The sequence below is a fragment of the Ovis canadensis genome, chromosome 26 (assembly GCF_042477335.2).
Source record: "Ovis canadensis isolate MfBH-ARS-UI-01 breed Bighorn chromosome 26, ARS-UI_OviCan_v2, whole genome shotgun sequence".
Classification (NCBI taxonomy): domain Eukaryota; kingdom Metazoa; phylum Chordata; class Mammalia; order Artiodactyla; family Bovidae; genus Ovis; species Ovis canadensis.
This window is the reverse complement of record NC_091270.1, coordinates 30,616,854-30,634,590: the sequence shown is the minus strand read 5'-3', so window position 1 is coordinate 30,634,590 and position 17,737 is coordinate 30,616,854. Positions and strand designations below refer to the sequence as shown.

Below are 17,737 nucleotides of genomic sequence, written 5' to 3'. Positions count from 1 at the left end.
ATTTCTTTCTTAGTTTGTATTTATTTACTTATTTTAGTATTTCAGCTATACTGTGAGGCATGCTGGATGGTTCTTCAACCAGGGATGAAGCCTGGGCCTCTGCATTGAAAGTGCTGAGTTCTAACCGGTCAGACACCAAGGAACTCCCAAGTGGTCATTTTTATTTTTATATTATATGTGCTATATTCTTGTGTATGTGTGAAACATAATTTTTTATTGTGGTTAAATGTATATGACATAAAGCTCAGCATTTTAGCCATTTTTAACTGTACAATCTAGGCACTACTTAAGTGATTCACACTGTTATGCAGCCACCTACTATTATTCATTTCCAGAACTTTTTCATCATCCCAAACTGTGCTTGTAGTGTCACATCCAAGAAGTCATGGCCAGATCCAATGTCATGAAGCCTTTACCCTGTGTTTCTATCAGTTTCAGCTCTTACAGTTAGGTCTTTGACCCATTTTAAGTTCATTTTTATTTATGGTGTGTCCTAAAAGACGATGCTGTGAAAGTGCTGCACTCAATATGCCAGCAAATTTGGAAAACTCAGCAGTGGCCACAGGACTGGAAAAGGTCAGTGTTCATTCCAGTCCCAAAGAAAGGCAATGCCAAAGAATGCTCAAACTACCGCACAATTGCACTCATCTCACACGCTAGTAAAGTAATGCTCAAAATTCTCCAAGCCAGGCTTCAGCAATATGTGAACTGTGAACTTCCAGATGTTCAAGCTGGTTTTAGAAAAGGCAGAGGACCAGAGATCAAATTGCCAACATCCGCTGGATCATCAAAAAAGCAAGAGAGTTCCAGAAAGACATCTATTTCTGCTTTATTGACTATGCCAAAGCCTTTGACTGTGTGGATCACAATCAACTGTGGAAAATTCTTCAAGAGATGGGAATACCAGACCACCTAACCTGCCTCTTGAGAAATCTGTATGCAGGCCAGGAAGCAACAGTTAGAACTGGACATGGAACAACAGACTGGTTCCAAATAGGAAAAGGAGTACGTCAAGGCTGTATATTGTCACCCTGCTTATTTAACTTACATGCAGAGTACATCATGAGAAATGCTGGACTGGAAGAAACACAAACTGGAATCAAGATTGCCGGGAGAAATATCAATAACCTCAGATATGCAGATGACACCACCCTTATGGAAGAAAGTGAAGAGGAACTAAAAAGCCTCTTGATGAAAGTAAAAGAGGAGAGTGAAAAAGTTGGCTTAAAGCTCAACATTCAGAAAACGAAGATCATGGCATCCGGTCCCATCACTTCATGGGAAATAGAGGGGGAAACAGTGGAAACAGTGTCAGACTTTATTTTGGGGGCTCCAAAATCACTGCAGATGGTGATTGCAGCCATGAAATTAAAAGATGCTTACTCCTTGGAAGAAAAGTTATGACCAACCTAGATAGCATATTCAAAAGCGGAGACATTACTTTGCCGACTAAGGTCCGTCTAGTCAAGGCTATGGTTTTTCCAGTGGTCGTGTATGGATGTGAGAGTTGGACTGTGAAGAAGGCTGAGCACCGAAGAATTGGTGCTTTTGAACTGTAGTGTTGGAAGAGACTCTTGAGAGTCCCTTGGACTGCAAGGAGATCCAACCAGTCCATTCTGAAGATCAGCCCTGGGATTTCTTTGGAAGGAATGATGCTAAAGCTGAAACTCCAGTACTTTGGCCACCTCATGCGAAGAGTTGACTCATTGGAAAAGACTCTGATGCTGGGAGAGATTGGGGGCAGGAGGAGAAGGGGACGACAGAGGATGAGATGGCTGGATGACATCACTGACTCGATGGACGTGAGTCTGAGTGAACTCCGGGAGTTGGTGATGGACAGGGAGGCCTGGCGTGCTGCAATTCATGGGGTAGCAAAGAGTCGGACACGACTGAGCGACTGAACTGAAATGAACTGAACTGAAAGGAGTCCAACATCATTCTTTTGCAGGATAATACGTTTTTAAAGAGAAAGCAGAGAATCAGAGCATATTAGAAGGAGTCCTCCCCATTTACGAATAAAAACGCTGGGGTAGAAATAAAATAATAAGCCAAGCTCACACATCTGATTCAGTACCAGCGGTACTGAAAGCCTGCTGTTGCTGCTGCTAAGTCGCTTCAGTCTTGTCCGACTCTGTGAGACCCCATAGACGGCAGCCCACGGGGCTCCCCTGCTCTGTGCGACTCCATAGACGGCAGCCCATCAGGCTCCTCGGTCCCTGGTATTCTCTAGGCAAGAACACTGAAAGCCTAACCGTGTCAGTTTTCAATGCACGACACCAGACAACTACGCAGGGGCCTAAGAACCCGGCGAGAGGACCCGGGGTTTGGATCCGCCCCTCGGCAGCGAGCTCGCGCTTAGGTAGCTTTCCGGCACTGGCTCCTCCCTTCCCCAACCCGGGGGCGGGCCCTGGCGGAAAACTTGCGTGGCGGACGGGTAGGCAGGAGAAGGCGTGGACTCCAGCTCTGTTCTCGCATAGTCCAGGCTGTATTTTCTCTAGCGCTTTACGACGGGCGGAGCCGGGGGCCTCAGACAGGGCGTGGCCGGGGCGGGGGCGGGAGCGTTTCTGCGTGCTCAGCCCGGATTGGCTGCCGGGAGCAGCGCGAGGTTTGGCGGGAGTTTTTGCGTCGGCGCCGAGCGTGGCGGGCGGGAATGGATCGGCCGCGGCTGGCGCGGCTATCGCAGTAAGTTCTGCGGGACGTTGGCGCGCCGCCGGGGTCCCCCCTTTATTTTCCTCTTCCTCCGGGCTTGGGCCTCTCGGAGCTGCTCGAGCTCCCTGGCTTTGTCTCTGCGCACCGTGTCCGAGCGACTGACCGCCTGGGGCCTTTCTGTAAAGTGGGGATAATAATGTCCCCACCGAAACAGGATTGCGAGGAGGTTGAAGGGCGTCTGCTTACAGCCGTGTCTGGCGGGGGGAGAGGCGTCGGCTAGCGCCCCCTTACTTTGTGCGGGTGAACGTGCTCTAAAGTAGACGCCAGGTGTTCTGAAACAAACTATTCCCACGGATAGTAACTTAAGGACCTGCTACTTGCCAGAATTCACCTTCTAGCAAGAACACTAGCATTGACCCTCGGGCTGGAGTCAGTATTCTTATTTTCAAGATCCTGCTTGTTTTTGTAACCCAAACCACAGACCGTAAAGCCGAACTAAGTCGGCGGGGGAGCCCAAGCTGCCGCTTGTTATTTTTAAAGGGGTGCACTCTAGCCAAGATGGTTCAAGCTTTTTTTTTTTTTTTTTTTAAGCTGAAAGGACATGCAGGTTGAACTACGTTGCCTATCTGCTCTCTAAAATGTTATTTTTACCGGATTCACTGGCAAGTGTCTCTGGAGGCGTTTGAACCACATCCAAGGCCCTGCCTGGGCCTGGCTTGGAGGGGCCTTGGCAGGCCTGGGCTGGTCCTCAAGGCCGCGGAGGAGTCCCACCTGGGCGGTGGGAGGGCTGCTGGAGAAGGTGCAGTTTGTAGATGCAGCGTGAGGGTGGAGTAAACAGACGAGGCTCCTGTGGCCAGCGGGTAGGACCAGACTCCCCGAGTAGAGAGGAGGATTGGGAAGGAATAAGATGCTTGAGAATCAGCTGACATAGTGGTGTTGGTGGTTTGGTCGCTAAGTCGTGTCCGACGTTTGCAACCCCATGGGCTGTAGCCTGCCAGGCTCCTCTGTCCATGGGGTTCTACAGACAACAATACTGGAGTGGGTTGCCTTTTGCTTCTCCAGGGGATCTTCCCAACCCAGGTATCGAACCTGGGTCTCCTGCATTGCAGGCAGATTCTTAACCAGCTGATCTATGAGAGGTGAACTTCATCAGCTATGCCAGTAGGGAGTTTCTCTCTCCCTCCCCCGACGCGCCCCGCCACGCGGTACACACACATATAGCATTTTCGCCTTTGATTGAGACTCACGAAATTTGTTCATCCCTCCCCCTGAAACGCACTAGTATGCCTACACCAAAATTTTTCCATGTGTTATCACAGAGGTTTCTGTCTTTTGAGGAGGAAACTTGACCACATTGTTGAGCACAGACAAGGCAGGAAAGAGTGGGTTAAGACCTTATATGATGTGGCTTCTAGTCCTGTTACTTGGCTGTGTGACCACTGATGTCAGTTAACTTTTCTGAACCCCAGAACCATAAAGGCTGTAAAACGAATATCTGTTTCATCTTCTTCTTTGGGTCTGAGAATCAAATAAAGGATTGGTTTTGCAAATTGTGGTGTCTTGACCAGCATCAGCAGCCGCGGGAACTTGTTCGCAATGCATGTTCCATCAGGGGCCATCCCAGGTTTATTGAATCAGCCTCTCTGGCGATGGAGCCAAGCATTCTTAACAGCTTTCCAGGTGATTCTGATTCCTGATGTTTGAGAACCACTCCTCAAACAGTTTTCCTACTTTTTCTTTTTACTGTAATTCACAGTAATAATATTTTAGATCACAATGGGTACACAAATGTGCAATATGATAAAACACAAGTTTTAAGAAATCTGAATTTTATATCCCCTTGTATTTCCTTTTAAAAAACGCTAGAACAAGAAAAAATTTTTTAAAGGAAATAACAGCAAAACGAATTTTAAAAAATGCTGGGGGAAACCTTAGAGGACATGACAGGGCAATTGATAACATTTGGATATGGACTGTAAATTAGACAATGATGTCAGTGTTAAGTTTCTTGCTTTGGAAATTGTGCTGTGACTACACAGGATAATGCCCTCTTAGAAAACACACACGTGTGTTCCCAGGTTACCATACACAGACACACAGGAAGCTGGTGAGACAATGTGAACAGTTGGTGAAGTGGGGTAAAGGGTATACAGAAGGATCTCAGTCTCTTCTCACAATTTTTCTCTTTTAAGTTTGAAGTTACATCACATGAAGAGTTAGGTAAAGAATTACTTGTTCAGACACTAAATGGACTTTGCTCTCTGCTAACGGGTGTGTGCAGGATGTCCTGTTCCCTGGCACCACACTGGAGCACATAGGGTACTCAGCCCACAGTCACCGGCTGGGGTATTTCCTGTGTCTCTTATTTTCACTTTTTCTTTGAGTCTCTGTTGTGACATCTGGTTTATTTAAGCTGGTTAAAGATGAACTTTATCCTTTCATCCTCATGCCCTCTGGAGGGATCCTGAAGGGGAGGGAAGAGGGCAGCTCTGGGTGTGGACTGATAGCAGATTTTATCGCAGGCTTTCCTCCTTCCCAGCCACCTGCGGCTTTGGGCAAATATGCTTCTGGATGAGGGATTCACTTCTACCTGGAGGACTGTTAAGGAGCTAAATGAGGACACGTGTGTGAGAGTCAGGCACGGGATGCATCGGGGTCCGGTGCTTAAGGAAGAGGCACCTCTCTAGCACATTTCTGCAGGACTCCAGCCTTGGCTGTTGATACGACTTCAGGGACATTTCAGGTGATAGCAGGGTTAGGAGTTCTCTGTGCCCTGAGGGCAGAGCTGTGCTATTTATATGTGGGTAGTATGATTTGGCCTATAAATTATTTATGTGTGTGAGATATGGGTTCTGCTTTCCAAAGGGATTTGCCATTACCTAAATTTCATCACATGCACATTGTTAGTACAGCTAACAAAGAGAGTAACTTGGAAAGAAAATACTTGGACTACATTGCCAGTTCTAGTGTTTCCTCAGTTATTTTTAAGTATTTCCTAACTTGTGTGTGTGTTTGCTGTTTCCTAGTGCGAGATTTTCGAAGAACCATGCAGGGAGAACATATTCCCTGAAAGATGTAAGTTATCATCATATATTTTAATATAATATAATGGTCGTAATTGAAAATGCAAAATAACATTTTGTGGGAGACTCAGTATTCCGTAGACTTGGTAAGCTCTATTTTCTTGTAGTGGAAAAGTATATTCATTTTCCTCCTGTTCTTTCCAGTACAAGCCAGAGAACATTTTGAATCTTTTTTCCTGGGCCTAGGTTGGTTTCATTTTCATTTGGATGATTAGCATCGTTTAAAAATTTTGCAGTGATCTCTATTTTGCTTTCTTCACTTGTAGCCATTTCTCCATGTTGATAGTTTTCCACAATTATGATCTCATCATCTTCCATGTAGTTTTACTCACATGGTATTTTTACTTTAGGGTGGGGTGAGTCTTAGAAATAAATGTGTGTGAAGGCAGGTGCATTTCTTTAATACTCCCAGCTCACTTCATATTATTTTCCAGCGGCTTGTCAAGTTGGCCTTTAGAGATCCACATGAAACGCCTCAGGCAGTGTCTGCTTGGGGGTGCCCAGGCCTTGGGGGTTCTCCCTGCTCTGTGCCCCGCCCCTGGTTCTCTCTCTTGGGGGGTGTCTCCCCCTGCTTCCCTAGGCCCCTGGCTTTGGAGGGGGCCCTTTTCTCCCCTGGGAAGTCCTAGGATCCCTCTGCACCCCTATCCCAGCTCACCTGTTCTTTGGATAGGTTTCTCCAGCATCCTGTCCTCTTCTTGGGAAGGCAGCTGCCGTACATGGCTGGGGGCCTGTTTGCTCAGGGAGGCCAGAGGCTCCATCAGCTCCCCTTCAGTGTTCTTTCTAACCCCAAACACCCCTCAGGTGGTTTTGCACTGAGAGTCTGTGAGTGCTAGTTTTTGTTTTGGAGTCTTATTCTATCTCCTGTATCTCTTCCAGAATTTCCACTTATTTTCTTGTCTGTTAATGGCTCCCTCCACATTGTCCAGAGCTACTGAATGTTTTTTCTCATTTTCTGGTATGTTATGGTCTTTCATGAGGATGTAGGGGGCAGTCTTCATGGGGCTTATTAGTATATTGCCCTTTAAGCCCCATCTCTTTCCTGGAGTTAGGAGTTTTTACCCCTGTGTATCCTCAAAACTGAGGAAGACTTTCTTATCTTTCCTTGCTGGTCTTTGGAACTCTGCATTCAGATGAGTATATCTTTCCTTTTCTCCTTTGCCTTTAGCTTCTCTTCTTTTCACAGCTATTGGTAAGGCCTCCTCAGACAACCGTTTTGCCTTTTTGCATTTCTTTTTCTTGAGGATGGTCTTGATAACTGCCTCCTGTACAATGTTGTGAACCTCCGTCCACAGTTCTTCAGGCGCTCTTATCAGATCTAATCCCTTGAATCTATTTGTCACTTCCACTGTATAATTGTAAGGGATTTGATTTCGGTCATTCCTGAATGGTCTAGTGGTTTTCCCTACTTTCTTCAATTTAAGTCTGAATTTTGCAATAAGGAGTTCAATCAATCTGATTTCGGCATTGACCATCTGGTGATGTCCATGTGTAGAGTCTTCTCCTGTGTTGTTGGAAGAGGGTGTTTGCTATGACCAGTGTGTCCTGTTGGCAAAACTCTGTTAGCCTTTGTCCTGCTTCGTTTTGTACTCCAAGGCCAAATTTGCCTGTTACTGCAGGTATCTCTTGACTTCCTACTTTTGCATTCCAGTTCCCTATGATGAAAAGGACATCTTTCTTGGGTTTTAGTTCTAGAAGGCTAATTGGCTAATTCTAGAAGGTTGAAACCCCCACAGGTGGAACCTCAGATAAGGAAGCCAGCGGCCAGGGTCATACAGGGATTTTCTACTGTGTAGAGGCTGGGCGCCCCAACCCCTGCGTAGTTCAGTGGTCAACAGTATTTACTCCCTGGTCCTTTCTAGAAAAGTTCCCCAACCCCGCCTTAGATCACCAGAAGAGCCTCTGCCCCCGAGAGTGTGAAGGCTCTCTCTGTAGGCACTGGAGACAGCAGCAGTGTCCTTGCCATGCAGATCAGCTTTGTGATGTTCTTGTTATGGCCAGGCCAGTGACTTTGAACTTCATTCACTTTCAGAAAGCTGGCTGGAAGCACAAGCCTCTGGATGTATTTGATTTTCCTGATCATTCTCAGCTCTCAAGCCTCAGCAGGCTAAGTGAAAATGAGAAAGATGAAGAATCCTATGAAACTTTTGGTTAGTATTTTTAATCTATATCTAATATTTTGAAAACTTTAAAGTACTTCGAGCAACAGCATTTAGGCTAATTACTAATAAAAATGTAGAAATGCCTTCACATACAAAAGCAAGGTGGTCTACACATGAATACAGTGTTCTGGGGAGAATTTGATAATTTAAATTGATTTTTCTCACTTCTAGGTACCCTGAAACTAAGAAAAAGTGGGGCTCTCCTGGTAGCTCTGGTCAGCGAGCCAGACAGATTAGGGCTCCTGTTATATGACTTTGTAACAAGAGGGATGTAGACTAATATTTCTCACTTCATACCTCCCGTAGTCACGCGGAAAGGGGCTTTAATTTAGGGAGGAGCAGAAGGATGTTCTTCCTTTTCTTAGACACAGGAAGGCAGAGGACCCTGCAGGAGAGCTTTGCGTGTGGGCCCAGAAGTGTCTGGGAGACAGCGCCGCCACTGGCAGACCAGGGAGGGGTGTGTGACCTGCCCGGGTGGGCCTGCTCTCTGTGTGTCACTGGGCACTCCAGGGGCCAGAGGTGTTAGAGAAGGGCTGGTATGCCCACATCTAGAACGGCTGCTGCTGCTGCTGCTAAGTCGCTTCAGTTGTGTCCGACTCTGTGTGACCCCATAGATGGCAGCCCACCAGGCTCCCCTGTCCCTGGGATTCTCCAGGCAAGAACACTGGAGTGGATTGCCATTTCCTTCTCCAATGCGTGAAAGTGAAGTTGCTCAGTCATGTCTGACCCTCAGCGCCCCATGGACTGCAGCCTACCAGGCTCCTCTGTCCATGGGATTTTCCAGGGAAGAGTACTGGAGTGGAGTGCCATCGCCTTCTCCGTCTAGAACAGCAGTGATTGGATATTTTTTTTGTAGGAGTAAGTTTCAAGGGAATTTTGACAACGTAAACATTCTCACATACTTTTTATTTGGTATCTAGTATTTTGAGTCTAATTTTTGTTAATAAAGGAAATTATTGTACTTTTGGCATGATGAAAAGTAATCATTACCGGAACATCTCTTATAATGACCTGATAAAATGTTTTAATTTCTTACCTAAAAGAAATCTAAATGTAAAAGGTCTGAGTCTAAAATAAATCATCATTTTAAAAATTGAGATGTAGTTCACACGCCATACAGCCACCGTGTTAAACACACTGTAAAGTTCAGTGTTAGCGTAGTCACAGGAGGGTACAGCCATCACTGTTTTCCATTCTAAGACGTTTTAATCATCCCAGAAAGAAACTCCACATCTGCTAGTAATTTCTCTGGAGCCCTTTGGCAGCCATGAACCTATTTCTTGTCTCCGTGAATCTGTCTGTTCTGAACGTTTAAATAGATTCTTGCATGATGTATGTGGCCATTTGTGACTGGCTTCTTTGATTTAGGGTAGTAGTGTCAAGGTTCATCTACATGGTAGTAAGTATCAGTATTTCATTCCTAAAAATTCTTACAGTTCAATAATCCATTGTTTGGATAGGCCTCATTTTCTTTTTTTTCAAAATTTATTTTTAATTAAGTTTTTTACACAGTTTTAAGGTTTGCTTTCCATTTACAGTTGCTGTAAAATCTTGGCTGTATTCTCGGTGTTGTACAGTACATCTGAGCCCAGTCACACCCAATGTTTTGCACCTCTCATCCCCTCCTCTGTACTGCCCTCCTCTCCCCTCCACACTGGTAACCACTGGTCTTTTCTCTGTATGTGGGAGTCTGCTGCTTTTCGTTATATTCACTAGTTTGTTGTACTTTTGCATTTCACACATAAGTGATATCATACAATATCTGTCTTTCTCTGTCTGACTGACTTCTCTTAGCATACTACCCAGGAAGTTACTAGAAAACACTCACCTAGGTATCACCTCCCAGGTTCAGAAGCAGAATGTTGGCACCGTGTTGGAAGTGCTCTTGGGTGTCCTGTTAGTCATTGCTCTTCCCTCTTTCTGGATGTAAAGTGATCCCTATCATCTTTCTAACATTTTGTTTTAGTTTTGCCTGTTTTTGAACTTTATATAAACGCTCTCATGCATTATATATTCTCCTTTCTGGCTCTTTTGCTCACTTATTTCCTTTTGTGAAATCATCTAAACAGCTGTGAAAAGTAAAAGTGAAAGTCGCTCAGTCCTGTCCCACTTTTTGGGACTCCATGGACTTCTCCAGGCCAGAACACTGGAATGGGTAGCCTTTCCGTTCTCCAGGGGATCTTCCCAACTCAGGCATTGATCTCAGGTCTCCCACATTGCGGGCTGATTCTTTACCGGCTGAGCTACAAGGGAAGCCTAAGAATATTGGAGTGGGTAGCTTATCCCTTCTCCAGTGGATCTTCTCAACCCAGGAATCGAACCAGGGTCTCCTGCACTGCAGGTGGATTCTTTACCAACTACCCACCAGGGAAGCCCCAAAACAGCTGTGGATAGTGGTTGTTTGTTCATTTCCATTGGTGTGAGTTGCTACATTGTATGATGATACCACACATTCGTCATGCAAACTAATCTTGAAAATAATTGTTTTTTGGTTATGTGGAACAATCCTGCGATGATCATTCTTTATTTTTAAATTTATTTTTAATTGGAGGATAATTGCTTTACAATGTAGTGTTAGTTTCTGGTGTAATACATGCTGTTTGTTTTGCTGACTTCCTTCACAGGGTCTAGGTTCATCCACCTCACTTTTAACTGACTCAAATTCGTTCCTTTTGATGGTTGAATAATACTCTGTTGTATATAGATACTGCACCTTTATCCACTCATCTGTCAGTGGACATCTAGGTTTCTTTCTTGTCCTGTCTGTTGTAAATAGTGCTGCAGTGAACGTTGGTGTACATGTGGCCTTTTGAACTACGATTTTGTCAGTATATATGCCCAGAAGTAGGATTACTGGGTCATATGGTAGATCTTTCTTAGTTTTATACCATTCTCCAAAGTGCCTGTGTCGATTTACATTCCCACCGGCAGTGTAGGATTGCTTCCTTTTCTCCACATCCTCTCCAGCATGTATTCTTCGTAGGTTTTTTGATGATGGCCACTCTGACCAACATGAAGTGATGTTGTTGTTCAGTCGCTCAGTCATGTCCAACTCTTTGTGACCCCGTGGACTTCAGCACACCAGGCTTCCTTGTCCTTCACCATCTCCCAGAGCTTGCCCAAACTCATGTCCATTGAGTCGGTGATGCCATCCAACCATCTTATCCTCCGTCGCCCCCTTCTCCTTCCTTCAATCTTTCCCATCATCAGGGTCTTTTCCAATGAGTCAGCTCTTAGCATCAGGTGGCCAAAGTACTGGAGCTTCTTTAGCTTCCTTCCAATGAATATTCAGGGTTGATTTCCTTTAGGATTGAATGGTTTGATCTTGCAGTCCACAGGACTCTCAAAACGCCACAGTTCAAAAGCATCAGTTCTTCAGCACTCAGCCTTCTTTTATGGCCAGCTCTCACGTCCATACATGATTTCTGGAAAAACCATAACTTTGCAGACCTTTGTCCACAAAGTGATATTTTCTGCTTTTTAATATGCTTTCTAGGTTGGTCATAGCTTTTCTTCCAAGGAGCAGGTGTCTTTTAATTTCATGGCTGCAGTCACCATCTGCAGTGATTTGGGAGCCCAAGAAAATAGTCTGTCCCTGTTTCCATTGTTTCCTCATCTATTTGCCATGAAGCGATGGGACCAGATGCCATTATCTTAGTTTTTGAATGCTGAGTTTTAAGCCAGCTTTTTCACTCTCTTTCACCTTTATCAGTGGCTCTTTAGTTCCTCTTTGCTTTTTGCCATTAGGGTGGTGTCATCTGCATATCTGAAATTATTGGTATTTCTCCCAGAAATCTTGATTCCAGCTTGTGCTTCATCCAGCCTGTCATTTGCATGATGTACTCTGCATATAAGTTAAATAAGTAGGGCAATAATATACAGCCTTGACGTACTCCTTTCCCAGTTTTGAATCAGTTCATTGTTCCATGTCCTGTTCTAACTGTTGCTTCTTGATCTGTATACAGGTTTCTCGGGAAACAGGTAAGGTGGTCTGGTATTCCCATCTCTTTAATATTTTTCCACAGTTTGTTGTGATCCACACATTCAAAAGCATTGGCATAATCTATGAAGCAGAAGTAGATGTTTTTCTGGAATTCCCTTGCTTTTTCTGTGATCCAACAAATGTTGGCAATTTGATCTCTGGCTCTTTTGTCTTTTCTAAATCCAGCTTGTACACTTGGAAGTTATCGGTTCATGTATTGTTGAAGCCTAGCTTGAAGGATTTTGAGCATTACCTTGCTAGCGTGTGAGATGAGCCCTGTTGTGCTGCAGTTTGAACATTCTTTGGCATCGCCATTCTTTGGGCTCAATCATGAACCCCTTATTGCCAAATTCAGACTTAAAGAAAGTCAGGAAAGCCACTAGGCCATTCAGGTATGACCTAAATCAAATCCCTTATGATTATACAGTGGAAGTGACAAATAGATTCAAGGGATTATATCTGATAGAATGCCTGAAGATCTATGGACGAAAGTTCATTAACACTGAACAGGAGGCAGTGACCAAAACCGTCCCCAAGAAAAAGAAACACAGCAAGGCAAAATGGTTGAGAAGTCTTTACAAATAGCTGAGAAAACAGAAGCGAAAGGCAAAGGATAAAAGGAAAGATATACCCATCTGAATGCAGAGTTCCAAAGAATAGCAGGGAGATATAAGAAAGCTTTCTTAAGTGAACACTGCAAAGAAATAGAGGAAAACAATAGAATGGGTAAGACTAATGATCTCTTCGAGAAAATTAGAGATACCAAGGGAATATTTCATGCAAAGATGGGCACGATAAAGGACAGAAGTGGCACGGACCTAACAGAAGCAGAAGATACTAAGAATAGGTGGCAAGGATACACAGAGGAACTGCACAGAAAAGGTCTCAATGAAACTACACTGGTATGATCACTTATCTAGAGCCATACATCCTGGAGTGTGAAGTCAAGTGGACCTTAGGAAGCATTACTATGAACAAAGCTAGTGGAGGTGATGGAATTCCAGCTGAGCTATTTCAAATCCTAAACGATGATGCTATAAAAGTGCTGCACGCAATATGCCAGCAAGTTTGGGACACTCCACAGAGGCCACAACACTGGAAAGGGTCGGTTTTCATTCCAGTCCCAAAGAAGGAAATGCCGAAGACTGTTCAAACTACCGTACAGTTGCACTCAGCTGTACCTTTGTCCCCCCTTGGTCTTGTTGCCAGGTCTCTTTGGAAATTGAGTGTCTGAGTGTAATGGTAGAAGGCGCAAGGGCTGGGAACAATGCCATTTCTGTTATGGGCATCAGAGCTGCTTTCTTTGCATCCCAATCTGCCCAGTTGCTTCCTTGGATAATTTGAGAAATTCCCTTTTGATGCTTGTGGCAGCGAATGACTGCTACGTATTTTGGTTTTGGAGCTGCTTCTATGAAATGCAAAGTCTCAGCCTCATACTTTATAGAGGAATTTTTTCTACTTGTAAGTTTTCTCATTTTTTTTGCTGATACCCCCACTAGCATGTAAAGCAGGGAAGGCATATTTTGAGTCTGTGTGTATATTTATAATTTATCCTTTCTCTAGGGTTAAGGCTCAGGTTAGAGCTGTCAGTTCAGTCTTCTGGGCTGGAGTGTAGGCCGGGAAAGGTTTTGCTTCTTGGACACTCTGAGCACTCACAAGAGTATCCCCTGCCTTCCTGACTCCGCCCTTAATAAAGCTGCTGCTGTGAGGAAACCATTTGTCCTCGGTTTCCTGTTGCTTAGTCTCTGAGATTAGGCCTACAGGCATACACCTGGTTAAGGGTTCTGAGGCAAGAATCTGTTATCTGTGGGCTCTCATCAGGCTTACGCATAGCCAAGTTGAGGGTATGGAAAGTTTTGTAGGTTAGTTCTCACGATTCAAGGATCACAGCGTGGTATTAGTAAGACAGCCTTCAATTAGCCAGTAGTGACCTATAATCTCCAGAATCCTTTGTACTTGTTGATGGGACTGGAGTTCTGCTGCTGTCCTAAAGTAAGCTTGTTAGCTTCTTCCACTAATAAAGCAATGGCCGCTACTGCCTGGGCACAGCCAGGCCATCCTTGGGCCATGAAATCTAGCTGTTTGGAAAAATGCCCAGTAGGCTCAGAATCTTCTCCAGCTTCTGTATAAGAACCCCAGAGCAGTGCTGTGCTTTTCAGCCACATACAGGGTGAATGGCGCTTTCAGTTTGGGGTGACTGGGAGCAGGGGCTCTGGTGAGGGTCTGGTTGATAATCATGTGAAGCCTTTTCTTGTTCCTCATTCTAAAGTAATGGTTCTATATTTGAGCATTAATCACTTGATACAGAGGCTTAGCCATTGGCCCAAATTTTGGAATCCAAACTCTACAAAATCCTATCATGTGCAAAAAGGTAGAGATGTGTCTTTTTTTTTTTAATTTATTTTTAATTGAAGGATAATTGCTTTACAGAATTGTGTTGGTTTCTGCCAAACATCATCAATCAGCCATAGGTATACATATGTCCCCTCCCTTTTGAACCTCCCTCCCATCTCCCTCCCCATCCCACCCCTCTAGGTTGATTCAGAGCCCCTGTTTGACTTTCCTGAGCCATACAGCAAATTCCCATAGGCTATCTGTTTTCCAGATGGTAATGTTAAGTTTCCATGTTGCTCTCTCCATATATCTCACCCTCTCCTTCCCCCCATCCTGTGTCCATAAGTCTGTGTCCTATGTCTGTTTCTCTGTTGCAAATAATTTCATCAGTGCCATCTTTCTAGATTCCATATATATGTTAGTGTACAGTATTTGTTTTTCTGACTTACTTCACTTTGTCTAATAGGCTCTAGGTTCAGCCACCTCATTAGAACTGACTCGTGTGTTACTTTTTATGGCTGAGTAATATTCCATTGTGAAATATTACTTTCCATTGTGAAAGGAGAGTGAAACAGCTGGCTTAAAACTCAGCATTCAAAAAACTTAGATCGTGGCATCCAGTCCCATCAAATCATGGCAAATAGGTGGAGAAACAATGGAAGCAATGACAGACTTTATTTTCTGGGGCTCCAAAATCACTGCAGATGGTGACTGCAGCCAGGAAATTAAAAGACGCTTGTTCCTTGGAAGAAAAGCCATGACAAACCTAGACAGCATATTAAAAAGCAGAGACATTACTTTTCTGACAAAGGTCCATCTAGTCAAAGCTATGGTTTTCCCAGTAGTCATGTATGGATGTGAGAGTTGGACCATAGAGAAAGCTGAGCGTCAAAGAATTGATGCTTTTGAACTGTGGTATTGGAGAAGACTCATGAGAGTCCCTTGGACTGCAAGGAGATCCAACCAGTCCATCCTAAAGGAAATTAGTCCTGAATATTCATTGGAAGGGCTGATGCTGAAGCTGAAACTCCAATACTTTGGCCACTTGATGTGAAGAACTTACTCATTAGCAAAGACCCTAATGCTGGGAAAGATTGAAGGCAGAGAAGAGGATATCAGAGGATGCGATAGTTGGATGGCTTTACCGACTCAATGGACATGCGTTTGAGCAAGCTCTGGGAGTTGGTGAAAGACAGGGAAGCCTGGCATGCTGCAGTCCACGGGGTTGCAAAGAGTTGGACACGACTGAGGGACTGAACTGAGTATTCCATTGTGTCTACTGCTGTGGCTGCTGGTTAGTCTCTTCAGTCATGTCCAACTCTATGGACTGCAACCGGCCAGGCTCCTCTGTCCATGGGACTCTCTAGGCAAGAACGCTAGAGTGGGTTGCCATGCCCTCCTCCAAGGGATCTTCCTGACTAAGGAATCAAACCTGCGTCTCCTGCATTGCAGGCTGTTTCTTTACTGCTGAGCCAGCAGCTATAGCTTTTTATCTGTTCATCTGGCAATGGACATCTAGGTTGCTTCCATGTTCTAGCTATTGTAAATAGTGCTGCAGTGAACACTGGGGTACGTGTGTCTTTTTCAACTTTGGTTTCCTCAGGTAACAGATGTTTAGTCATTGTGTTCAACTCTTGAGACCTGGTAGGCTGCAGCTCGCCAGGCTCCTCTGCCCTGGAGAGTTCCCAGGCAAAAATTTTGGAGTGGGTTACCATTTCCCTCTCCATGGGATCTTCCTGACTAATCAATTAAACTCCTGTCTGTGGCATTGCCGGCAGATCTTTGCAGTGCTTAGGTCCAAATATAGCTTGTTTTCTATATGGAGATCATTGTCTATTCCTGGGGTTTATAGTCGGTTCAGTCAGTTCAGTAGCTCAGTCGTGTCTGACTCTTTGCGACCCCATGAATCGCAGCACGCCAGGCCTCCCTGTCCATCACCAACGCCCGGAGTTCACTCAGACTTGTGTCCATTGAGTCAGTGATGTCATCCAGCCATCTCATCCTCTGTCGTCCCCTTCTCCTCCTGCCCCCAATCCCTCCCAGCATCAGAGTCTTTTCCAATGAGTCAACTCTTCGCATGAGGTGGCCAAAGTACTGGAGTTTCAGCTTTAGCATCATTCCTTCCAAAGAAATCCCAGGGCTGATCTCCTTCAGAATGGACTGGTTGGATCTCCCTGCAGTCCAAGGGACTCTCAAGAGTCTTCTCCAACACCACAGTTCAAAAGCATCAATTCTAAGCTCAGCCTTCTTCACAGTCCAACTCTCACATCCATACATGGCTACTGGAAAAACCATAGCCTTGACTAGACGGACCTTAGTATATACCAGATATTTAATTCATTGCTTGGAGATTTGTTGTGCTTTGAGAGGCTCTGTAGCCCCAAGGACATGAAGGACTTAAGTGGTGCTTTGATCTGAGACCCCCATGGTGAGGTGCATATTAATATGTCGTGTACAGACTGTAGAACAGCCCTTTCTTTTAGGTGTGTCTCCCATGGTTGTGTCCTTAGGGCCTGGGAGATCAAGTGTGGGCTGTCCTGAAACCCCTGAGACAATACTGTCCATGTGTATTGTTGCTATTTGGCCTGAGTAGAAGTCAAAACAGTTGTGAGGGGGAATAGGCTTGGATCCAAGAAAAGGGGTCTTGAGGTTGAGCACAGTCAACCATTTAGCATCCTCAGGAATTGGGCTCATGTTTTATAAGTATTGGCCACAAGGGGGTGAATAGGGCCCACAGCATCATTTCCTGCTCTGAGGTCTTATACCACTCTGCTTTCCCCATTTGGTTTAATAACTGGAAAATAGGAGTATTGCATAGAGACTGGCATGGCACCGAGAGGCCACGTTGTAAGAATTTATGGATGAGGAGTTGTAAACCCTTCTTCGTTTCCAGCTTCATGGGACATTGTCTCTTGGTAGGGACAGTGGCTTCTGGCCTAAGGCTGATTCTTTCAGGTTGGGCGTTGATGGCCCTCCTGGGTACACACTGTTCCCCAAATGCGGGGTCACTCCTTGTAGAATATGGCTGGGAATAAGACCTTGCTCTTTTCATTTGTCTCCTATAGTCAGAGTCAAAATATGGGGCTGTTTGAGGTATCCTAATTGTTTACTGCTCCCAGGGGAGCCCAGAAGGTCCCCTCTCTGTTAGTACACTGAGGGACAACCACAAAGGCAGGTGACATCAGACACTTCAGATTGGCACGGGAGAAGCCCAGTGAGGTAACCGATGAGAGACTTTCCATCGACAGCAGTCCCTGTGCAGCTTTTGGAGGAAAGAGGCCCTAGTTGAAAAATGAGGAAGAAGTAAGTGGCTCAGGTATTAGTTAAAAATCCATCCTCTTACCTGTCACGTCAGGAACTACCCAGAGCCCCTCCATGAAGATAGACATCTTGGAGCGAGCCCCCAAAATCCCCCCATCAGTTTAGCTTGAGCCCTGGCCTGTCTTTCTCATGTTGGGTGCTCTCTTCTGCTCAGCTTGAACTCCATTATTAAATACCCAAAGGCCACCTCTAGGAGTTGGATCATCAGG

General features: G+C 45.0%; 1 protein-coding gene across 1 annotated transcript in view; it reads left to right on the top strand.

Moving 5' to 3' along the window:
- Positions 1-2,429: 2,429 nt before the first annotated feature.
- CENPU (centromere protein U) overlaps positions 2,430-17,737 on the top strand; it is a 49,750-nt gene continuing 34,442 nt past the window's right edge. The window contains exons 1-3 of the mRNA XM_069573273.1: positions 2,430-2,682; positions 5,676-5,724; positions 7,762-7,879. Coding sequence (XP_069429374.1) covers positions 2,651-2,682; positions 5,676-5,724; positions 7,762-7,879 — 199 coding nt within the window. The 5' untranslated portion in view covers positions 2,430-2,650. The remainder of the gene's footprint in view (positions 2,683-5,675; positions 5,725-7,761; positions 7,880-17,737) is intronic.